Here is a 25,470-nt window from a genome sequence, read left to right on the forward strand (position 1 = left end):
ATAGCCCTAGTGGGGTTGGGGTGGGGGGAAAGGATCGAAATAGGCTAAAAGGCAGAGATAAAACAATGGATGGAAATAATTTAAAAATAATGGAAATAGGTGGGAAAAGAAAAATATATATAAATTATTGGAAAAAAGGGGGAAGGAGAGAGTTCATGATCTAAAATTGTTGAACTCAATATTCAGTCCGGAAGGCTGTAAAGTGCCTAGTCGGAAGATGAGGTGCTGTTCCTCCAGTTTACGTTGAGCTTCACTGGAACAATGCAGCAGGCCAAGGACGGACATGTGGGCATGAGAGCAGGGTGGAGTGTTGAAATGGCAAGTGACAGGGAGGTCTGGGTCATGCTTGCAGACAGACCGAAGGTGTTCCGCAAAGCGGTCACCCAGTCTGCGTTTGGTCTCTCCAATGTAGAGGAAACCGCATTGGGAGCAGCGAATGCAGTAGACTGCAGTAGAATGCAGTAGAAGTTTTATTATGTGGTTACTGAACCTATAATGATATTTGTTTTGACTCTAATCAATTTATATCCCAAAGGTCACAGGCTACCCGTTTCCGATGGTATCAGCCAGCACCCTTTGAGAAGCAACAGACATGGGCCATAGACAATCTTTACATCGGGGACAGCTGTGTGGACATGTGCACAGGCCATGGAAGATGCTCACGTGGTTCCTGCATGTAAGTGAAGGATTTTGGTGTTTTTCTAACTTTGCTGAAACATTACTCTGCAATTGCTTTTATATTGCTGTAGTGTAGCACTAACACCACTGGCTCCTCACACATGTGTCTCATGCAATTGGCAGCATTACCAAAGTAAACTTGTATTTGCTAAGGCCTTTAGCTGGGGAAGTTAAATGTAGAGATCAACTGATATCCTATAGCTGTGACCAGATAAGATCCGGGGTGAATCCTGATCACACCAGAATCATCCTCCAAATCTCGCTAGCTGTAGTAGCTTGGGAGTATGGTTGCCATGTAACCTTAAGGTAAGTAAATCTCAGGGGCCAAATTAATGCATCTGACGATCCTTAAGGAAATCAAGGAGGAACTTGCAGGAATTCCAGCACAAATCTCCCAAAAATCATTGAGGTGGGGATTGGAGAAAAGCTGATGTCACTCCTATTTATTAAAAAGTAGGCCAGGAAGCTACAGACCAATTACACCCATAAAGTTGTGGGAATCTTTAAGATCATGGAACATCTGAACAGAAACAAAATTGTAAAAGAGAGCTAATATTGCTTCATTAAGGGGAGGCCTTGTCAATCTAACTTCTTGGTTTTCTTTGGGGATGTAAGAAACGAGCCTCCCCTTTCTTGCCAATATCCCAAGGAGTAAGTCCTTGCAGCCTTCAAACTTGGCTCCCTCCTCCACCCACCATGTGAAAAATTGCGGTGGGTGGGAGGGTGGGTGAAGAGGCCCTTATGTGGCTGTTAATTGACCACTTAAGGGCCTCCATTGGCCCACACCTTCCGCCGCCACACCTAAAATTGTGATGAGGTCAGGGACAAGCGGGAAGGCACTGGGAAATGCGCCCGTTGCATTGTGCCCAATTTTTACTCCCCCCTGCCCACCTGTAAATCTGCCCTGGGGAGTGTAAAATTATGTCCTTCCTTTCTGTACAGTTCTGGTCACCACAATAAAGAAAGCATATTGCAGCTACTGAAAGGATACAGAAAAGAGCAACCAGACAGATCAAGGGAATGGAGCATTTGCATTAAGCAGAACAACTTTGAAAATTAGGCATGTTCTCATTGATATGATATGAAATGACATGATTGCTGTTGTTAGAATTCTAAAGGAGCTCAATGAAGTTGACCATGACAAACTGTTTCACCATGTCCAGAACAGTAGAACTGGAGAACACAACTTGTACGTGAAGTAGGGTAAATTCAAAATTAATGTGCAGGATAATTACTTCAATGAGCATATCATCAACCTATTAAACAATCCCCTAGGAGACTGTGCTACAGTTAGTATTGATCCTTGCAAATTAAATAGATTTCTCTCAAATTAATATTTTGAGATACATCATGTCTCAAATTATTCATATACTGTATGGTAAGTGTAGTGTGCTTGGGAGGAACAGGTGACTTTGGACTTTTTAAAATTCACGGGATGTGGGCGTCACTGGCTAGGCCAACATTTATTGCCCATCCCTAATTGACTTTGAGGAGGTGGTGATGAGCTGCCTTCTTGAACAGCTGCAGCCCCTGTGGTGTAGGTACACCCACAGTGCTGTAGGGGAGGCATTTCCAGGATTTTGACCCAGTGACAGTGAAGGAATAGCATGATATTTCCAAGTCAGGATGGTGAGTGGCTTGGAGGGGAACTTCCAGGTGGTGGTGTTACCATGTATCTGCTGCCCTTGTCCTTCTAGATGGTGGTGGTCGTGGGTTTGGAAGTTGCTGCCTAAGGAGCCTTGGTGAATTTCTGCAGTGCATCTTCTAGATGGTACACACTGCTACCACTGTTTGTTGGTGGTGGAGGAAGTGAATGTTTGTGCAAGTGGTGTCAATCAAGTGGGCTGCTTTGTCCTGGATGGTGTCAAGCTCCTTGAGTGTTGTTGGAGCTGCACTCATCCAGGCAAGCAGAGAGTATCCCAAGCAGAATCATTTCTGACTTGTGCCTTGTAGATGATGGACAGGCTTTCGGGAGTCAGGAGGTGAGTTACTCATCGCAGGATACCTAGCCTCTGACCTGCCCTTGTAGCCACAGTATTTATATGGCTAGTCCAGTTCAGTTTCTGGTCAATGGTAACCCCCCCCAGGATGTTGATAGTGGGGGATTCAGCAATGGTAATGCCATTGAATGTCAAGGGGTGATGTTTAGATTCTCTCTTGTTGGAGTTGATCATTGCCTGACACTTGTGTGGCACAAATGTTACTTGCCACTTGTCAGCCCAAGCCTGGATATTGTCCAGGTCTAGCTGCATTTGGACATGGACTGCTTCGTTATCTGAGGAGTCACGAATGGTGCTGAAAATTGTGAAATCATCAGCAAAAATCCCCACTTCTGACTTTATGATGGAAGGAAGGTCATTGATGAAGCAGCTGAAGATAGTTGGGCCTAGGAAAGCTCTCCACCACTAGGGTCTTCCTCACATCACAAGTGGGCCACTTCCAGACCAATTGACAGAGATTGATTGCTTTGACTCATCAACAACTCCATTATCCATTGTATCATTGAGGTGTCAGCTGTGGCTCAGTTCATAGCACCCTCGCCTTTGAATCAGAGGGTTGTGGGTTCATGTCCCACTCCCGGAAAACCAAGAACTGTGATTGTGCTCGAAAAGAGTTGCAATCTGTGACTGTTGATAACTCGAAAGAGTATCCATTGTATCATGTGACTACCAGGATTGTAGAAGATGAACTAGATGGATCTTGGATTTTATTGTCAAGCAGTTCCTATGTTCAATTTGGTGTAAGACCCAAGCTTTGGGAGCTAGTGGCACTGGAACATTATAAAAGCATTTCAAAAGGATAGGAGAAGGGGGAATGGGACTGTGGATTGCTCCATCAGAGAGCTAGTGATTGGAAGAATGTGCTATAAGGCACTATGGTTCTGTGTAAAGTGTATGGCAATCACTGACAGAAAAGGGGCAAGCACAATTTTTAGTTCTTGAACATTTTCAATAGGTGATGATGGAGCTTGTGTCTTTGGCAGGGAGTTTGGTATCCTGTGATTTTCGTGTTTTTTTTATTTCAAAAAGTCATACTGATTTCTCTCAGCTGGCTGGAGACAGTATCATTGTGCCAAGTTTCTCCCTTCAGCAAGCCTGAAAAGCCTAGTGGTTATCAGTGCAGGTATCATAGTTTCCTGCTTTCTGTCTTCCTCCCTTTTTGAATAAAGGAGTTACACTAGCTATTTCCCAATCTAATGGAACCTCCCCTGCATCTAGTGAATTTTGGAAAATTAAAACCAATGCATCAACTATCTCACTAGCCACTTCTTTTAAGACCCTGGGATGAAATCCATCAGGACCCAGGGATATGTCAACCTGCAGCTCCAACAATTTGCTAAGTACCACTTCCTTGGTAATTATCATTTTCTTCAATTCCTCCCTCCCTTCCAATTCCTGATTTATAGCTATGATGTTACTTCTATCCTCTGCAGTGAAAACCGATGCAAAATACCTGTTCAATTCATCTGCCATCTCCTATTTTCCATTATTAATTTACCAGACTAATTTTCTATAGGACCAATGTTCACTTTAACTCTTTTAAAAAAAAATCTATCAAGACTCTTACTAACTGTCTTTATATTGCTAGCTAGCTTTCTCTTGTACTCTAACTTTTGCCTCCTTATTAATCATTTAGTCATTCTTTGCCGTTTTTTATATTCTATCCAATCTTCTGACCTGCCACCCACCTTTGCACAATTATATGCTTTTTCTTTAAGTTTGATACGGCCTTTAACTTGGTGGGTCCTCCCCTTGGAATTTTTCTTTCTCGTTAGAATGTATCCATTCTGTGTATTCTGAAATATCCCCTTAAGTGTCTGCCACTGCATCTCTATTGACCTATCCCTTAGCTGAATTGCCAGTTCACTTTCGCTAGCTCTGCTTTCACGGCCTCATGATTGCAGTTTAAAATACTAGTCTTAGACCCATGTTTCTCTCCCTCAAACTGAATGGAAAATTCAATCATATTATGATCACTGCTACCTAGAGACGCCTTCATTATGAGGTCATTGATTAATCCTATCCCATTGCACAATACCAGGTCTAGTATATCCTGCTCCCTGGTAGGCCTTCAACGTGATGATCGAAGAAACTATCCCAAAAACATGCTGTGAATTTGTCATCTACGCTACCTTTGCCCATCTGCTTATTCCAATCTATATGTAGATTAAAATCCTCCATGATAATCGCTGTACCTTTCTAACAAGCTCCCACTATTTCTTCTTTGATACCCTGTCCTAGTATGATTACTCTTAGGGGACCTGTACAACACTTCCACAAGTGAGTTCTTGCCTTTACCATTCCTCTACCCAAACTTGTTTTATATCCTGGTTTCCCGAACGTAGGTCATCCCTCTCTATTGTGCTAATGTCATCTTTAATTAACAGAACCACTCTTCCACCTTTTCCTAACTTCCTATCCTTCCTAAAAGTCACATACCCTTCAATATTTTGGTCCCAATCTATGCCATCCTGCAGAGGTGTCTCTGTATTTGGCTATCAGATTGCACTGCCAACCAGAACTCACTTCTCCCACATCAGTCTTTGAGCCACATATTCATCTCTCTAATTTTACTTACCTGGTGCCAATTTGCATGTGGCTCAGGTAATAACCAGAGATTATAAACTTTGAGGTTCTGCTTTTTAATTTGGTGCCTAGCTCCTCATACTGGCTATGCAGAACCTTTTTCCTAGTTCTACCTATATCGTTGGTACCTACATGGACCACGACAATTGGATCTCCCACTGCAAGTTCCTCTCCAGCCCTGAGCAGATATCATGAACTCTGGAAATGGGCAGGCAACACAACCATCTGAACTCTCGCTCCTTGCTACAGAGAACAGTGTCAATCCCCTTCACTATACTGTCCCCTACCACCACTACATTTCTTTTTGCTCCCCCACTTGAATGGCTTCCTGTACCATGGTGCCATGGTCAGTTTGCTCATCCACCTTGAAACCCCCACTCTCATCCAAACAAGCCAAGAGAACCTCAAACCTATTGGACAATTGCAGAGGCTGACAGTGCTGCCCTCTGGGTCTCCTTACCTGCCTCAGCTGCAGTCACACCCTCCTGTCTCTGACCACTGACCAAATCAGAAGACCCTATCCTATAAGTGGTGTGACTGCCTCCTGGTACAAAGCATCCAAGTAATGTTCCCCCTTCCTGATGTCGCAGTGTCTGCAGCTCAACCTCCAACTCAATGGGCAGAATTTTGCCCTTGATGGGCGGGCGGGCCACCCAACGGGAAGCGCTATGTGCTTCCTGTGTGGAAGGGGGAGGGATTCCCCAACTGTCAAAGTGCACATGCTCGCGAAAGAGCGCACATCTCCCTGAGACTAAGTGCTGTCTCAGGGAGAGCGCTTAAAGTTTTATAAACTTAAAAAATAGATAAATAAAAAAATTATTAACATGTCCCCCTCATGTGACAATGTCACACGAGATGGGACATGTTAATAAATATCACATAAAGTTTATTAAAGTTTTTTAAAACAGACATGAAACCTCATCCTGCCAGTGGATGAGGTTTCATGTTTTTTCAGAAGCCCGCTGGGGCTCCGGCCTGCCCGCCAACCTTAAGGTTGGACGGGCAGGGCCTTTAATTGGCTTAATTATCCTGTCAATGGCCTCAATTGGCCATTGACAGGTCAGCGGGCGGACAGCTGTCCACCCACCTTCCTGAATATTTAAATGGGGTCGGATGACATCGGGGGTTCCCCCCGACGTCATCCCACGTCATTTTCGCGTCGGTGAGCAGGCCCCGCCCCCAACTCGCCGACGGAAAAATCCTGGCCAATGACTCTGAACTGAAGCCCCTCAAGACGCAAGCACTTACTGCAGATGTGTTTGCCCTGATTCACACTGGCATCCAAGAGCTCCCACATGCTGCAACCTTGACACATCACCTGTCCTAATCCTTAATGTGTTTTAATTAATTACCTAATTATATTACCAGTTATTTGTGTTGCCTTTTTATATATCTTATTAACTTTACCACCAATTTACATACTATTTTAAACCTTAGGACTGGAACAGACCTTAACCACATAGCAGATACTTAGCAAATATCTAGCTTCTTTCCTACAGGGTGAAAAAGGTAGAAAAAGCAAAAGAAAACAAACACCTCCCCTATCCCTGTCCCTAATCTAACTCCCCTACTCACCAAACTCTCAGGTATGCACGCAGTTCCTCAGCTGCAATCCTTTGCACTTGAGTGCTAGAACAATGGTCAGCAATTTCCATGCAACTGTTCCCGCTTTTGGTTGCCAACTCTCAGTGATTGAGTAACCTCCAGGACACTGCTGTAAGTTACTCAGGAAAATTCATGGGGGGCATTAAAGTAAATCGTGTATTTTTTAACTTTCTTTAAACGCTTTTGTTCATTAGTTGTAACAATATTGGAGACGGGGAGTAAAGGCTATTTGACTGACAATCAAGATTTAGCTGATTGGGAAATGAAGAGTTTAATTGTTTTCCAATTGGTGTTGGGGGGGAAATGCAAGTGTTGGGCAACCAATAACAAATAGTGGGAGTGTGGAGGTGGGGTGGCTGGAGGAAGGAGGCCATGTAATGAAGAACCCTGTAATAAGTCCTACAGCAGTTGGCAACACTAGCCCCACTCTACTGTCGTAACCTCGCCAACTGGAATCCAGTGTAAGCAAGTTTTCCACCACAGTTCGCAGCATGCAATATTTCATTTTTCTGAAGAAGAGTCATATTGGACTCTAAACGTTAAATCTCTCCAGAGATGCTGCCAGACCTGCTGAATTTTTCCAGCACTTTTTGTTTTTATTTCATTCTGTCAACACTGGCAGCATTAAGTTTGAAGATTAGTCACATTTCTGCATTATTTTAAGCACTCTTAATGTCAGATGTGGCCAGAGTTTACACGGTATAATAGAATTCTGTGTTGAAACAATACATTCAAACATACCAAATAGGAGCACAGATAGGCCATTTGGCCCATTGAGCCTGCTCCACCGTTCGATAAGATCATGGCTGATCTGTTTGTGTTTCGAATTCCACACCCCCAACCCATCCTCGATAACCTTTGATTCCCTTGCCTAACAAGAATCTATCTACCTCTTCCTTAAAACTATTCAATGACCCCCTCCTCCACCACCTTCTGAGGCAGAGTTCCAAAGTCTCACAACCCTCGCCTGCCTCCTCACATGCTCCTTACTCAATATTTTGGGGAAGCTGGGGTGGGGTAGCATCAAAGACAGTTCTATTGTTGTGTCCTAGTGCTGTCTTTACCCTCAGTGCCTTCTACGCATTGCACCACTAAATCCATGTCCACTCTCACATTTACCTATTCATGTTTCTACTATTGAGAAATCTAGGTGATAGACAATGTGCACAAACCACCGAGGTTGAAAAGCATAGGAGAGATGACAATGTATATCAGGAAAGGGCATTCAGTTGGTGCCAAAATTAATGATCATTTGTTACCAGAACTTTAAAAAAGTGACTTACTGATACCAGTAACCCAACACCATATACCCAGTAGCTTTCACTAACTCTCACTGTTCCAGAATTTACTAACAGCGGGAGGCTTAAATTTTGAGTGACATTTTACTGGCTACAGGTAGCACCCACTTTCAGAATATGCTAGTTGGCTTTTCACACCCATGCTTAGAGACGAAGTTTAAAAGATAGTTTTTCTTTCTTTGTGTGACTGTTTTTTATTCCTAACTGTAATTCTTCCTGTATTCCCCCTCTCTGTCTTTCTGATTACGCTATATCAAATGGTTTTCTATTGAACTCAGCTGTGATGAGCACTGGGGTGGGGTATACTGCGATGAACCAGAGACAAGTCTACCTCGGCAGCTAAAAGACAACTTCAACAGATCCCCCTCCAGTAACAATTGGCTGATGGTAAATGGTGGCAAACTCAGCACCGTCTGCGGTGTCGTGGCCTCTGGAATGGCTCTTCACTTCAGTGGAGTAAGTATAATGTTGCTTTCAAGCTACTGACTCTGTGTGTTCACACTTTGTGTATGTAGAGATATGAAGTGAGAGATTTGCTTCAATTCTGCTAGAGGAAAATAGCTGGCGTTACTGGAGTTCCAATAATGTGTGACGTTGCATACCTTCAACTTTAACTTCACATACTCTGGATAGCCTTTCACCAACATTACACTGCCTCTGCTCGGTGCTGAATTACCTAATGTCAGCACTATAAGTGACTTCAGTCCCATTGGGATAGAAAATGGGGGAAAAAATAGGTGAAGTTCCCATTCTTCTTCACTATACAGTGATGCTTCCTGGAAAAGGGCACCTTTAAACGGAAGATGAATTGATTTCCTAGTTCCCTTTTGTTGCTTACGCACGAACTTCTCCGCAGCACATTACCAATTCAAAGTAAGAGACTGATAGCTGAGATTTTCCTCCCCATGCCCCCACAAACACCACCAATAAACAGGATTGTTTTATTTTCAAGCCTTTACTTGCAACTCAGTAATTTAAGAGTCAATATTTTGCCAGTGTGGCACTACACACTTATTAACTCAAGTATTGCCCTCTTCAGGGTGTTTTATGAAACAGCCTGAGGTGAATGAAATGTAAAGAAGTGACATTATAGACTTTTCTAAAAGCCTGCCTTTGTGGCAGGATCATTTGAATAAATATTAATATCAGAACAATTCTGCATCACACAGAAAGAGGAAGGAACGAGAGCCAAAGTTGTTTCCTGGATTGGCTGAGGTCTGTGTTTAATTTCCTGATGTTTGGCTTTCCTTTCCTTTGTGAAATCGCATTTTAATGACTGTCCTAAAAGCTTGCCTGTGTAGCAGTGAAATAAAATCAGAAGAGGCCTAAATGAACAACTAATCAGAATAAAATGAATCAAAATGCTGTGAATCAATGGATAATTTGTATCTTGCTGCAGATTTGATTCTTACCCAAGACTACTGGATGCAGTTTGCAATTCAAATCATGTAACTGGAGGAAATTCCCTCTGACCTGCAATGTGCAAGTTACTGTTAGCACTTTGTAATATGCACATGTAGTTTACACATCTTCCAACTCACTGGTTAAAGAATGAGCTCCCCCTGACAATGAAGCACAGATGGCGGGCTTTTCTTTGTAATTTAGTTTTTGTTGTCTTTGTGCTGTCCCTATTGGAATTGTACCAACGCCATTTTGACAGTGCTTTAGCAAAGGCTGTTGCACAGCCCACTCACATCATTGACAAAGGTGGGAAGGCAGAGTTCAATACTTTGGAACTCAAAGTCTGGCGCAGAATGATCAGTCTACCAACTTCTCGCTCAGGCTAGTTTTCTGAGGTGACTGTTGGCTTGTTTACTTACACAGGATTGAAACTTTTCCTGAGAAAGAAAAGGATAAGTTGAAATAAAGTTCGACATTTTGATTATTACCCTGTTACAATGTCAAATGCTTCAGACAAACTCTATTAAAGGACCAGTTTTCTCAAACACAGCAAATATTACACTACCAAAGTCTTAAAAGACAACCCAGTTACACCATTGACTTTTCAAACAGAAATCCAATCCGGTTCGGCACTATACCTCCTGTTAATAAATGTAAGCAGAAAAGAGAACCTGAAGACTAAAAATGACCCTAAATTCTCAAAGGATGAGAGAGAGTGCCTTAAAACTAATCCTTGCAGATTCCAGGTTCTCCTACCAAATAACACAATCAATTTGCTTTCCATTAAGTTTTGAACATGCATGATGCTGAGATGAAGCAGCGTCCAAAAGTCCTGAAACACAAGCAAAATCTGCTTCTGACTGAATTATTCCTTTGTCTTAGGGTTGCAGTCGTCAGTTGGTGACAGTGGATCTGGACCTCATGGATGCTGAGTTTATCCAGTTTTACTTCATGTATGGCTGCCTTGTTCCTCCTAACAGCCGGAATCAGGGGGTCTTCTTGGATTATTCTGTTAATGGAGGCATCACATGGAACATCTTGATGGAAATCTTCTTCGATCAGTACAATAAGCCTTCGTGAGTGAATCAAGTGCTCATACCCCACATTAATTTCCCTATTGTAAAGTAAAAATGTGGACAGAGGCTGCATATACACTTTTAACTGCTGTGCTACACGAGCAGTGTAAATGTGGACAGAATTTGGAAACGGGGCCTCATCTGACACCAGAGGCATTTTAGTTAGACTCCCTGGAGGAGGTGGTCTCATTCTACTTCACTTTGAAATTAGTTTGGGCCTTTACAGCTGATTTATGCTCCAAGTTTAGTGTTGCAAAGAGAACAATGAATATGAAATTAGCCTTAGTTCACGTTTAAAGGTATTTTCCTTGTTACTCTTTTCATAATATTAAGGCACCTAGAATAGAGATATCAAATTAGTGTTAAGATTTTGTAACTTTTCAAGATAAGAATTTTTAAACCGGCAATCATAGAGTAGTACAGCACAGAAAGAGGGCATTTGTCCCAGCAAAATTTCACAGCTCTTGCAAAGATTGATCCAGTTAGTCCTATTTCCCCACTCTTTCCCTGTATCCCTGCAATTTTTTCCTCAAGTATTTATTCAATTTCCTTTTGGAGGCTACTATTGAATCTGTTTCCACTGCCCTATAAGACAATGCATTCCAAATCCTGACCACTCATTAGGTAAAAAAGATTTCCCTCATGTCACCTCTGGCTCTTTTGCCAATTACCTTAAATCTGGCCCTCCGATAGATCCTTCAGCCATTCGAAAGAGCTTCTCTTTATTTATTCTATCTAAATCCTTCATCATATTAAATACCTCTGTCAAATCTCCTCTTAGCTTTCTTTGTTCTAAGAATAATCCGGACGTTTTTTGCTGTCATTCCCCTAAACTCATAAAAGAAACACCAACTTCCTTAGAAATTTCTAAATGCAATGCGACTACCAATGTTGTTGAGTCTGTTTCACTTTAAGTAGTTCAAAAGATATGGTCTGCAAGCTGAGTAATTTAGAGTTTAACCCAGCGTGTACTACAGCTAGCTCTGAAAGGCCCAGTTCAGTATTAAATGTAACATGTACCAGGCACAAATGTTTGCGCTGCAGTTTTTGCAGAGTGCGTTCATTAGCTAGTACTGCACTCTCCGGAGTAGTTTTTTTAAATGATCTGGGTAAATTCAAATGTTTTGGTTATATTTTTCTCTGAATTTCCAGAGCTTTTCCACTGCCTCAATTAAACCAATTGTTAGGGGTGTTGGGAATAAAACTGCTTCAGTTAACCTTCCAGATTTCCTTGCCTTGCAAAGAAGGGGGTAATTGACCTCTGCTTCACTGCTCCTTATCTGCCCTATTGAGATCAAGAGTTGTTGGTCAGGTGAATCTCAGGTAGTAGCTATTGAGGGGGAAATTGTCTAGTGCGTAAAGGGGAAATTAACTCCTTAGCAGCAGGTTTGGACTGACTAGTGATCCATCAGGCAGATTTTGACTGACATTTAACCAAATTTGTCCATGATTGCTGGTTTATAAATACTATGATTCTAACTTATCTACAATATAGTTTTGAATAATTTCAAAATTGATTATTTTTAATCAATGTGGCTTGCTTGTAGCTTTGTGAGTATTCTTCTACCACCTGAGGCCAAAGCAGTTGGCACTCGATTCCGTTGGTGGCAGCCTACCCATGATGGACATGAGCAGAGTGACTGGGCTATTGACAACGTATTGATATCTGGAACAGCCGGTGAGAGAACCTTCATGCTGGATACATTCAGCAGTACTCCTGTCCCACCACATGACCGGAGTCCTGCTGACAGTGGACCTGTTGGTAGGATCATCTTTGACCTGTTTGAAGAAAGACCCACAGGTAAATGCTATACGAGTCACCAATAGTCATTAAGATGCTGAAAATGGCAGACTGCTCTTAGAGTCCAGTGTTTAATTAGAAAGCTTCACATTTGACTGCCTGACGGTCAGGATGTTCTGCTTTGGGCAGCATGCCTGTTCGTGGCCCTAAATCAATGTGGTCATATTCAACTGGTCTTAAACTGGCCTTAAAGACCATTGTTTTAAGACTTAAGGTTACCTTAGTGACTTCTAATATCAATCATGATTTTGTGCATTAAAACGACAATGAGACTGCAACCTGACAACTACCATTATTACACTTTACACGCTCCCTATAACTCCGTAACACAAACTTAATCAAGCAGTGATTCATCTAGAAAAAAGCAGCCTTTTTTTCCAGTGCTGAGAACCAATTATACAGTTATCATCTCAAGGTAAAGACTCAAGCTAATTACAGTACTGTGAACAAGCTCCTAATCACAGTCCTGGGACCCAGATGTGTCACAGTTCACTCAGAGTCGAAGTTGCTGTGTCAACACGCAATTTTACATGCAGGTTGTAGTCTGTAACTGTGAATATGGTAGATGCTCTAACTTTCTTTCCATCACAAGCTGACCTAGAATCTCTCCCACTCTTACCGTCTGCCATTGACATGTGTTGGAAGGATTTGCAGGTTGATACTCAACCAATTTGGCGGCATTTTCAACACATCTTTCTTGGCCACCAAGTCCTGTGCTGGGACTCTAACCTGGAGATTCTGGCACAGAGGCAGGGTCGCAACCCACTCCACCACAAGACTACCAATATGACCCAGATACAAGCTTCCAGTTACAGTCCTGTGACCCAGACACAAGATTCTAGTTCAAAAACAAAAATAGCTGGAAAAACTCAGCAGGTCTGACAGCATCTGCGGAGAGGAATACAGTTAACATTTCGAGTCCGTATGACTCTTCATCAGAACTAAGGAAATATAGAAATGAGATGAAATATAAGCTGGTTGAGGGGGGTGGGACAGGTAGAGCTGGATAGAGGGCCGGTGATAGGTGGAAGCAAAGAAGAGATTGCCAAAGATGTCATAGACAAAAGGACAACGGGGTGTTGACTGTGGTGATATTAGCTAAGGAATGTGCTAATGGTGACATTAAGGGTAGAAAGCAGGACGAGCAGGTGACAGATAGCCCTAGTGGGGGTGGGGTGGGGTGGGGGGAAGGGATCGAAATAGGCTAATAGGTGGAGATAAAACAATGGATGGAAATAAATTTTAAAATAATGGAAATAGGTGGGAAAAGAAAAATATATTTTAAAAATTGTAAATTATTGGAAAAAGGGGGTGGGGATGGAGGAAAGAGTTCATGATCTGAAGTTGTTGAACTCAATGTTAAGTCCGGAAGGTTGTAAAGTGCCTAGTCGGAAGATGAGGTGCTGTTGCTCCAGTTTGCGTTGAGCTTCATTGGTATATTGGAGCAGGCCAAGGACAGACATGTGGGCAAGAGAGCAGGGTGGTGTGTTGAAATGGCAAGCGACAGGGAGGTCTGGGTCATGCTTGCGGACAGACCGAAGGTGTTCCGCAAAGTGGTCACCCAGTCTGCGTTAGGTCTCTCCAATGTAGAGAGACCGCATTGGGAATAGCGAATGCAGTAGACTAAATTGAGGGAAGTGCAAGTGAAGCGCTGCTTCACTTGAAAGGAGTGTTTGGGCCCTTGGACGGTGAGGAGGGGGGAAGTAAAGGGGCAGGTGTTGCATCTTCTGTGGTTGCATGGGAAGGTGCCGTGGGAACGGGTTGAGGTGTAGGTGGTGATGGAGGAGTGGACCAGGGTGTCACGGAGGGAACGATCCCTGCAGAATGCCGCCGTGGGGGGCTGAAGGGAAGATGTGTTTGGTGGTGGCATCATGTTGGAGTTGGCAGAAATGGCGGAGGATGATCCTTTGCGGAAGTGGGGTGATAAGTGAGGACAAGGGGGACCTTATCATGGTTCTGGGAGGGAGAGGAAGGTGTGAGGGCGGATGCGCGGGTGATGGGCCGGACACAGTTGAGGGCCCCGTCAACCACCGTGGGTGGAAAACCTCGGTTAAGGAAGAAAGAAGACATGTCAGAGGAACTGTTTTGTAAAGTTGCATCATCAGAACAGATGCGACGGAGGCGAAGGAACTGAGAGAATGGGATGGAGTCCTTACAGGAAGCGGGGTGTGAGGAGCTGTGGTCGAGGTAGCTGTGGGAATCGGTAGGCTTGTAATGAATATTGGTGGACAGTCTGTCACCAGAAATTGAGACAGAGAGGTCAAGGAAGGGAAGTGTCAGAGATGGACCATGTGAAAATGATGGAGGGGTGGAAATTGGAAGCAAAATTAATAAATTTTTCCAGGTCCAGACGAGAGCATGAAGCAGCACTGAAGTAATCATCGATGTACCGGAGAAAGAGTTGTGGGAGGGGGCCAGAGTAGGACTGGAACAAGGAATGTTCCACATACCCCATAAAGAGACAGGCATAACTGGGGCCCATGCGGGTACCCATAGCCACACCTTTTATTTGGAGAAAGCGAGACAAGTTTAAGGAGAAATTGTTCAGTGAGAGAACAAGTTCAGCCAGATGGAGGTGAGTAGTGGTGGATGAGGATTGTTCGGGCCTCTGTTTGAGGAAGAAGCGGAGAGCCCTCAGACCATCCCAGTGGAGGATGGATGTGTAGAGGGATTGGATGTCCATGATGAAGAGGAGGCGGTTGGGGCCAGGGAACTGGAAATTGTTGATATGATGTAGGGCGTCAGAGGAATCATGGATGTAGGTGAGAAGAGACTGGACAAGGGGAGAGAGAATGGAATCAAGATAGCAAGAAATGAGTTCCGCGGGGCAGGAAATGCTGACGCAATCGGTCTGCTGGGACAGTCCTGTTTGTGGATTTTGGGTCGGAGGTAGAAGAGGGCCGTCCGAGGTTGGGAGACGATCAGATTGGAAGCTGTGGAGGGAAGATCTTCAGAGGAGGTGAGGTCAGTGACAGTCCTGGAAACAATGGCTTGATGTTCAGTGGTGGGGTCATGGTCCAGGGGGAGATAGGAGTAAGTGTCTGTGAGTTGACACTCAGCCTCTGCGAGGTAGAGGTCAGTGTGCCAGACAACAACAGCACCACCCTTGTTAGCAGGTTTGATGACAATGTTAGGGTTGGACCTGAGAGAACGGAGTGCAGCAAGTTCAGAAAGAGACAGGTTAGAGTGGGTAAGAGGAGCAGAGAAATTCAGACGACTAATGTCACGCCGACAGTTCTCAATGAAAAGATCAAGAGAAGGTAAGAATCCAGAGGGAGGGGTCCAGGTGGAGGGAGAATATTGGAGGCGGGTAAAAGAATCCGTTGAATGGGGAGAGGACTCCTGCCCAAAGAAGTGAGCACGGAGATGAAGGCGGCGGAGGAAAAGTTCAGCATCGTGCCGAGCCTGAAATTCATTGAGGTGAGGATGTAAGGGTATGAAACGGAGTCCTTTGCTGAGCACTGAACGTTCAGCATCAGAGCGGGGAAGGTCAGGGAGTGAATACATGGCCGGGGCTGGGATTGGAAGACGGGATGGGGCCAGAGGGACGGGCGGGGGTGGAGGGTCCTGGATGGGCGTTGGTGTCGATGAGTTGTTGGAGCTTGCGTTCCTTAGCACCTCAAAGAAAGAGACAAAGCTTCTTGTAGAGGCATCAGATGAGACGAAGAATAAAATGAAACTGGGGGCAGGGACAGCTTAGAGATAGGGTGAGTCGGTGCTGCTGGAGGGAGAGGTCGAGTGTGTTCATATGGCGGCACATGGCACTGAGTGTGGATCTCAGGATGCGACGAGAACAGCAGTCCGAGGAGCGTTGTTTTTCCTGGAGATACCTGTAATCCTGGGTGGGTTCGAAACATGAGGGACACCTCAACCCCCTCCCATGGCACCTTCCCATGCAACCGCAGAAGTTGTAACACCTGCCCCTTTACTTCCCCCCTCCTCACCGTCCAAGGGCCCAAACACTCCTTTCAAGTGAAGCAGCACTTCACTTGCACTTCCCTCAATTTAGTCTACTGCATTCGCTGCTCCCAATGCGGTCTCCTCTACATTGGAGAGATCAAACGCAGACTGGGTGACCGCTTTGCGGAACACCTTCGGTCTGTCTGCAAGCATAACCCAGACTTCCCAGTCGCTTGCCATTTCAACACACCACCTTGCTCTCATGCCCACATGTCCGTCTTGGTCTGCTGCAATGTTCCAGTGAAGCTCAACGCAAACTGGAGGAACAGCACCTCATCTTCCGACTAGGCACTTTGCAGCCTTCCGGACTAAATATTGAGTTCAACAACTTCAGATCATGAACTCTCTCCTCCATCCCCACCCCCTTTCCGATCCCCCTTTTTCCAATAACTTATAATTTAAAAAATATTTTTCTTTTCCCACCTATTTCCATTATTTTAAAATTTATTTCCATCCATTGTTTTATCTCCACCTTTTAGCCTATTTTGATCCCTTCCCCCCCACCCCCACTAGGGCTATCTGTCAATTGTTCGTCCTGCTTTCTACCCTTAATGTCACCATTAGCACATTCCTTAGCTAATATCACCACCATCAACACGTCTTTGTCCTTTTGTCTATGACATCTTTGGCAATCTCTTCTTTGCTTCCACCTACCACCGGCCCTCTATCCAGCTCTACCTGTCCCACCCCCCTCAACCAGCTTATATTTCACCTCATTTCTATATTTCCTTAGTTCTGATGAAGAGATATACAGAAACGTTAACTGTATTCCTCTCCGCAGATGCTGTCAGACCTGCTGAGTTTTTCCAGCTATTCTTGTTTTTGTTTCAGATTTCCAGCATCCGCAGTATTTTGCTTTTATACAACCTTCTAGTTACAGTCCTGCGGCCCAGACATAAGCGTCAAGTTACAGTCTTGTGACACAGACAAGAGCTTCCAGTTACATTCCTGCGACCCAGACACAAGCTTCCAGTTACAGCCTTGTGACACAGACACGAGCTTCTAATTACAGTCCTGTGACCCAGACACAAGTTTCTGGTTACAGTCCTGTGACCCAGACACAAGTTTCTGGTTACAGTCCTGTGACCCAGACACAAGTTTCTGGTTACAGTCCTGTGACCCAGACACAAGTTTCTGGTTACAGTCCTGTGACCCAGACACAAGTTTCTGGTTACAGTCCTGTGACCCAGACACAAGTTTCTGGTTACAGTCCTGTGACCCAGACACAAGTTTCTGGTTACAGTCCTGTGACCCAGACACAAGTTTCTGGTTACAGTCCTGTGACCCAGACACAAGTTTCTGGTTACAGTCCTGTGACCCAGACACAAGTTTCTGGTTACAGTCCTGTGACCCAGACACAAGTTTCTGGTTACAGTCCTGTGACCCAGACACAAGTTTCTGGTTACAGTCCTGCGACCCAGACACAAGATCTTAATGGTAGTCCTATGATCCAGACACATACGAACATATAAATTAGAAACTGTCCCAAAAACATTCACAAGCTTCTTGTTTGGGTCCTGTGATCCAGACACAAACTTCCAGTTACAGCCCTGCTCCTAATTACAGTCCTGTGACCCTGGCAAAAAATTCTAGTTACAGCTGTCTGGAGACCCCGATGCAAGCTTCTAGTTGCTACTGCCTATCCCATTTTTACAAAACTCTTATTACAGACCTATCCTGGACGCAAGCTTTTAATTACATTCGTGAGATCCAATGTCAATAGCATTTGGATTCCAGCCAAATATTCAGTGACCTCAGCTACTATACAACATTTTATCTTTACTAGCACACTACAAAGGCACCACAGATCCAACTAAACAAGATGCTAAATTATATAATTAATTTCTTTTCGTTAGTAGGTAAGAAGAGATTTAACATTGTAAGAATCCATAGATGCACAGGTATACAAAAGTCATCCCACTGTTATTTGAGATGTGATGACAACTTAATTAATTACTGGGAGGTTATCAGGATGGATTCCTGTGTAACATGTTTTGTGTACACAATTAGTGATGTTTCACTAAAATGTGTTTTTATTTTGGACACTGATGGAAGCTGTGAATATACTTACAGCTTACAAACTAAACAAGTACTGGATGTTTCATGATGAGTGCTCTGTGGAAAGATTCTGTGACTCCCCTGATGGAGTGATGCTGTGTGGCAGCCATGATGGTCGGGAAGTTGATGCAACAACACATGACCTTACACCCAGTGAGGACTGGATTGTGCAGTTCAAGGTAAAACCTTTCATTCCATCTTACAAAAAAAAAGAATATCATATTTCAGTTATAATCAATTGTTATAATCAATGCATAGAAAGAAATACATATAGGTTAAATGGTAAAACTTTAAAAGGAGCAGAAGAGCAAAGACTTGAAGAGTTCAGAAACCCAAATAAATTTGAAGGACCGGCTGATTCGTAAAGCTGTGTTCCTCAACTAATCTAATCTAGTCTGATACTTCAGCACAGTGCTAAGGGTCAGTTCAATCGCCAACATTTTGGGATGTTTGTGATCATCCTTCAGTTTGCAGGACCTTCTGGAATAGAACAAAAAAGTAACAAAACTAATTAGTCAATGCTTGACAGCGAAGAGGTTAGCATTTTAAGTCAGCCTTTCATAAGTTTTTTTTTATTCATTCATGGGATCTGGGCTTCGCTGGCTAGGCCAGCATTTATTGTCCATCCCTAATTGCCCTGGAGAAGGTGGGGGAGAGCTGCCTTCTTGAACTGCTGCAGTCCATGTGGAATAGACTCACAGTGCTATTAGGGAGGGAGTTCCAGGATTTTGACCCAACAACAGTGAAGAAACAGCGATATATTTCCAAAGTCAGGATGGTGTGTGGCTCGGAGGGGAACTTCCAGGTGGTGATGTTCTCCTGCATCTGCTGCCCTTGTCCTTCTAGATGGTAGAAGTTGGGGGTTTGGAAGGTGCTGTCAAAAGAGCCTTACTGAGTTCCTGCAGTGCATCTTGTAGATGGTACACACTGCAGCTACTGCGTGTCAGTGGTGGAGGGAGTGAATGTTTGTGGATGGAGTGCCAATCAAGCGGGCTGCATTGTCCTGAATGGTGTCAAGCTTCTTGAATGTTGTTGGAACTGCACTCATCCAGGCAAATGAAGATTATCCCATCACACTCCTGACTTGTGCCTTGTAGATGTAGGCTTTGAGGAGTCAGGAGGTGAGCTACCCGCCGAAGGTTTCCTAGCCTCTGACCTGCTCTTATAGCCACAGTATTTATATGGCTAGTCCAATTCAGTTGATGGTCAATGGTAACCACCCCCCCCCAGGATGTTGATAGTGGGGGATTCAGTGACGGTAATGTTGGTCATTGCCTGGCTTTTGTGTGGCACAAATGTTACTTGCCATCTGTCAGCCCAAGCCTGGACAATGTCCAGATCTTGCTGCATTTGGACATGGACTGCTTCAGTATCTGAGGAATCGCGAATGGTGCCAAATATTGTGCAATCATCAGCGAACATCCCCACTCTGACCTTTTGATGGAAGGAAGGTCATTGATGAAGCATCTGAAAATAATTGGGCTGAGGGCACTACTCCGAGGAACTGCTGCAGTGATGCCCTGGAACTGAGATGATTGATCTCCACAACCACAACCATCTTCCTTTGTGTTAGATATGACTCCAACCAGCAGAGAGTTTTCTCCCGATTCTGATTGACTCCCGTTTTGCCACGGCTCCCTGATGCCACACTCGGTCAAATGCTGTCTTGATGTCAAGGATGATCACTCTCACTTCATCTCTGGAATTCAGCTCTTTTGTCCATGTTTGAACCAAAGCTGTAATGAGGTCAGTAGCTGAGTCGCCCTGGTAGAACCCAAACTGAAGGCGGGATTTTCTGCACCCGCCCGCCACCACCGTCTTCCGGTCCAGTTGCAAGCCAATGGACTTCTTGCTGGGGCGCCGCCTCGCCCGCAGCGGGTCCTGCCCGCGACGGGGCTGGAAAATCCCAGCTTGAGTGTCAGTGAACAGGTTGTTGCTAAGCAAATGTTGCTTGATAGCACTGTTGACGACACCTTCCTTTACTGATGATGGATAGTGGACTGATGGGACATTAATTGGCCGGGTTGGATTTGTCATGCTATTTGTGTACAGGACATACCTGGGCAGTTTTCCACATTGCCGGGTAGATGCCAGTGTTGTAACTGTATTGGAACAGCTTGGCTAGGGGCGCAGCAAGTTCTGGAGCACAAGTCTTCAGTACTATTGCCGGAATATTGTCAGGGCCCATAGCCTTTGCAGTACTCAGCGCCTTCAGACATTTCTTGATATCACGTGGAGTGAATCAAATTGGCTGAAAATTGGCACCTGTGATGCTGGGGACCTCCGGAGGCACCTCTAGCTGAAGGTTGTTACAAATGCTTCAGCCTTTTGTTTTGTACTGCTGGACTCCCCTATCACTGAGAATGGGGATATATGTGGAGCCTCCTCCTCCAGTGAGTTGCTTAATTGTCCACCACCATTCATGACTGGATGTGGCAGGGCTGCAGAACTTAGATCTGATCCATTGAATGTGAGATCACTTAGCTCTGGTCTGTTGCATGCTGCTTACACGGTTTGGCATGCAAGTAGTCCTGAGTTGTAGCTTCACCAGGTTGACACCTCATTTTTAAGTATGCCTGGTGCTGTTTTCTGGCATGCCCTCCTGCACTCTTCATTGAACCAGGGTTAATCCCCTGATTTGGTGGTAATGGTGGAGTGGGGGATATGCTGGGCCATGTGGTTAGAGATTGTGGTAGTATACAATTTTGCTGCTGCCCCACTGTGCCTCATGGATGCCCAGTATTGAGTTGCTAGATCAACGGTGGTAGTGCCACACAACACGATGGAAGGTATCCTCAGTGTGAAGATGGGACTTCATCTCCACAAGGACTTTGCGGTGGTCACTCCTACCGATGCTGTCATGGACAAATGCATCCGTAGCAGGCAGATGGTGAGGATGAGGTCAAGTGTGCTTTTCCCTCACCACCTGCCACAGACCCAACCTAGCAGCTATGTCCTTTAGGACTCAGCCAGCTCGGTAAGTAGTGGAGCGTCTGATCCACTCACAGACATTGGAGTACCCCACCCAGAGTACATTCTGCGCCCTAGCCACCTTCAGTCCTTCCTCCAAGTGGCGTTCAATATGGAGGAGTACTGATTCATCATCTGAGGTGGTGTGGTACAAGGTAATCAGCAGGAGGTTTCCTTGCCCATATTTGACCTGATGCTATGAGATTTCATGGGGGTCAGAGCCGATGTTGAGGACTCTCAGGGCAGCTTCCTCCCAACTGTGTTCCAGTATGCCACTGTTACCTCGGTTGGGTCTGTCCTACCAGTGGAATAGGACATACCAGGGATGGTGATGGTGGGGACATTATCTGTAAGGTATGATTCCGTGAGTTTGACTATGTCAGTCTGTGACACAGCTCTCTCAATTTTGGTACAAGCCCCAGATGTTAATAAGGAGGACTTTGCAGGGTCGACATATGCATTGTCATTTCCAGTGCCTAAGTCGATGCCGAGTGGACCATCTGGTTTCATTCCTTTTCGGCTTTGTAACAGTTTGATAGAACTGAGTCACTTGCTAGGCTATTTTAGAGGGCAGTTAAGAATCAACCACACGTATGGGTTACATGTAGGCCAGTCAGGTAGGACATGTGGGTACTTAGTGAACCAGATGGGTTTTTACGACTATTTACATGGTCATCATTAGACTTCTAATTGCAGATTTTGTTTAATCTGCCATGGTGGGATTTGAACCCAGATCCCCAGAGCATTACCCTGTGTCTCTAGATTACTAGTCCAGTGACAATGCCACTACACCACCACTTCCCTCAATGATAGCCTCATGACCACTGTTAGCATGCATTTCTCATTCAGAAGTTGACAAATCTGTATAGCACCTCTTTATTTCAGATTTCCAGCATTTAAGTTTCTGTTTTTCACTCCGTTTTCAAGGATAGCTGAAGCTGTTTCAATATGGATATAGAATTGTAACAGGCTGGGCATCTTGACATGCACAAAAATTAATATTGATGTTTAGTTATAACATCACAATGGACTATTTGGTATCTTCTGTTTTACAGTTAGAAACAGTTCTGACAGCGCTAGGTTTAAAAGGGACAAAGCGCTTTGTAGTTTTGTTTCTCAACTTTGTTATCAAAACATTAATGCTCTTTTTGCTGAAATAATGGTCTTTGCGGTTTTAGAGCTACATTTTTCCTTCAGAAAAGGCTGAACTTTATATAAACAAAAAGGTTGATGTAATTACAAAGAACCAACCTCATTCAGTGAAAAATAGCAATAGCTCTGGGCTTTAGAGAAATTGAGTTATAAGATCAAAACAGCCACAATAAAGGATTTAGAAATAAAATCTTAAATGGTTTCCTTTCCCTCATTTAAAAGTATTTTGAAAATGATAAAGTATACATTGGAGCAGAGGGCAGGTCAAAAACAATCTAATTACAGAAACAGCTTAGAACAACCTAAACAGGGAACTTTAACACAAAACAAACTTCCCAGTAACAGTAACTTTAGAGCATTTAAAAATGCAAACTCTGTAAACATTACAGATGAAAATCATTATACATTTTAAAAATGTTACACATCTGTTTCCTTATGTTATAGAAAGAAGGAAAATTTTGCCCCTAAGTAAATCCTTATCATGTCCTCAGGACATCCCAAACTGTTTGTATCAACTTTAAAATGAAGTCACTGTTGTTGTGTAGGTAATGCAACAGCAATCACTTGCCACATAGCAAATAAGGTGAATGTTTGATGATCCTGTTTGAGATGGTGTTAGTTGAGGGGGAAATGTTAGCCAACACATTTGAAATGTGGCATGAGATCTTGTATATTGATTGAATTGCTGGAGCTGGGCACTCAGTTTAACATCTCAGCTGAAAGATGATCCCACTGACACTACTGCACTCCCTTAGTACTGCACTGAAATGTCAGCCTAGCTTGCATCTTGCATCCTGGTATGGGGCTTGAACACAATCTTCTGACTCTTAGCGAAGTTGACAGCCGTGAACCAGAGTTTCTCATAAATGAGAAATTGCTGACAGCAATAAGGCTGTCAAAGTATGAGAAACCAAAGTGCTTTTTCTTGATGTTGTTGGCCATATGCTTCACTTTATATACATATATTTCAGGGTATTAGGGTAGACATTGCATAGCACTAGTCTGGATAGAGGAAGTAAACCCCTCACTGGAACAAGTAGGCTTGACACACCATCAAAATTGGGCCTCAGGCTTGTTTGAAATTAGACAGGCAGGCTGTGGGCACCTGCTCATCATCAAGAAGCTTGCCAATGAAGCGAACATGAATTCTGGACCACTGTGACACTGGCAGCAGACCTGAGAGAGGTACTGAATGGGGTGAAGGAACCAAGCAGGCACCAGGAAGGTCCTTGGGGCTGCTAGGAGTAACAGTGCATGTCAACCCACAACATAACATTCGATGGTTCTGAAATTCCTTGGGGCTTGCTTTTTGCCCAAGCAAGTGTGGCAGAGCAGAACTCCTCCCATATGCATGGCTGGGCTGAGTGCCTCAGGCCTGAAAGGATTCTCCAACGGTTTTATCAGGACAGATGCTGTGGAAGGAGATTTGCCCATGGCAGGTTTGGCTGAGGAGCCCTGAGGCCCTTTTGAGTTCAGGTTGAGGGGTACAATTGTTATTTAAATCATCATCTCACATTGATTAACTTGATTCTGCAATGACAATGCCCACCAATGGTTTGGGTCTTTTCCAAAGCCAGTTCTTCACTTTACAAACTAATTAAAATGTCATTTTGAATATGGTAAACACAGTAATAAGTAGAAAAAGTCAATGATCCTTGATGATGGAAGTTATTTCCTTTTTTTAGATTTCAGTGGGCTGTAAAACCACGGAAAAGGTCGTTCAGAATCAGGTTCATGTTCAGTATTCCACAGACTTTGGAGTTAACTGGCATTACCTGGTGCCACAGTGTCTACCAGCTGACCCACAGTGTTCTGGTGATATCACACAGCCATCTGTATTCTTCCCCGCCAAGGAATGGAAAAGAGCCATTTATCCACTGCCAGAAAATTTAGTGGGCAAGTGAGTAAAGAGTTGTTGTAGTGATGTGATCCTGCTCAATTGCTTCTCTTTGTCATTTTGATCTTACAAACAACTCAATAGAAATCTGGAGTTTTCAAAGATATATTTCTTTCCTATTGAGTGCTATTACTGTTGACTGCAGTTCCAGCTCTTCCCAAACGGGTCCTCTTATCTTTATTAAATATTCAAATTCAGACCTGACAGCACAATGCTCCCTGCTCCCTTCCACTTAAGCTTGGGTGGTTGAAGGTCCATATTACCTCAACCCACCTTCTCAACCCACCCCATTACCACTGCCCCCAAATGCAAGTATCATCTCGATCTGCTCACCATAACCAATCCCCCACTAAACCTGAAATTCCAAGTTCAGTGGAGAGAAGGGAAAATCTCTGCCTAGATGTCAATCTGGACCTGGAGATCATAAGAGCCCATGAGCGGAATTTTACAGCCCCATTGCGGTGGTGCAGGGCCTTAAATTCTGCCAGAATAAAATTCCGCCCCATGTCTCCTACCCACCCCACTAGAAATTAGAAATTAAAACCCTGCCTGCATGGGGTCATGGAGATCTCCCCACTTCCCTATTATGACAAGACAAACTAATGTAATGAAGGGTAGCATAGTTCCCCAATCCCCTTCCCAGGTAAAATCTGAGTCAAGTGGCAGAAATACAGCTCCCTCCACCTGTTTCTCTTGTCCTCTACCTTTTACTATACAATCCTCCTCTTCAATCTCGAATCACTACTCCCCTTTCCTTCCTCACATCCCTCTCCTTTTCTCCCTCGCTCTCTCTTTCTCCCTCTCTCCTCAATCTGGGTCCAGTTATCTTCCAGTTAAAAAACTAACTTTTCACCTTGCCTGTCCTAAAAACTGCACTTAGTTTTGTCCCTCCTATGTGCAGCGTCACAGAAGACTAAATTCAAAAGCTTCCATCTACCTGCACCTCCTGTCAACATTTTCCCATTATAAATTCCTGTTCCCGCATTCA

At 44.1% G+C, this 25,470-nt stretch overlaps 1 protein-coding gene across 5 annotated transcripts in view; it reads left to right on the plus strand.

Moving 5' to 3' along the window:
- The window catches only part of reln (reelin), a 366,824-nt gene that overhangs the window by 313,998 nt on the left and 27,356 nt on the right, over positions 1-25,470 (plus strand). For all 5 annotated transcript variants that reach the window (XM_078553223.1, XM_078553220.1, XM_078553221.1 and 2 more), the window contains 6 exons: positions 536-676; positions 8,446-8,623; positions 10,451-10,644; positions 12,192-12,445; positions 18,479-18,642; positions 24,271-24,485. In XM_078553223.1, coding sequence (XP_078409349.1) covers positions 536-676; positions 8,446-8,623; positions 10,451-10,644; positions 12,192-12,445; positions 18,479-18,642; positions 24,271-24,485 — 1,146 coding nt within the window. The remainder of the gene's footprint in view (positions 1-535; positions 677-8,445; positions 8,624-10,450; positions 10,645-12,191; positions 12,446-18,478; positions 18,643-24,270; positions 24,486-25,470) is intronic.

The sequence above is a fragment of the Cetorhinus maximus genome, chromosome 12, assembly GCF_964194155.1.
Source record: "Cetorhinus maximus chromosome 12, sCetMax3.hap1.1, whole genome shotgun sequence".
Classification (NCBI taxonomy): domain Eukaryota; kingdom Metazoa; phylum Chordata; class Chondrichthyes; order Lamniformes; family Cetorhinidae; genus Cetorhinus; species Cetorhinus maximus.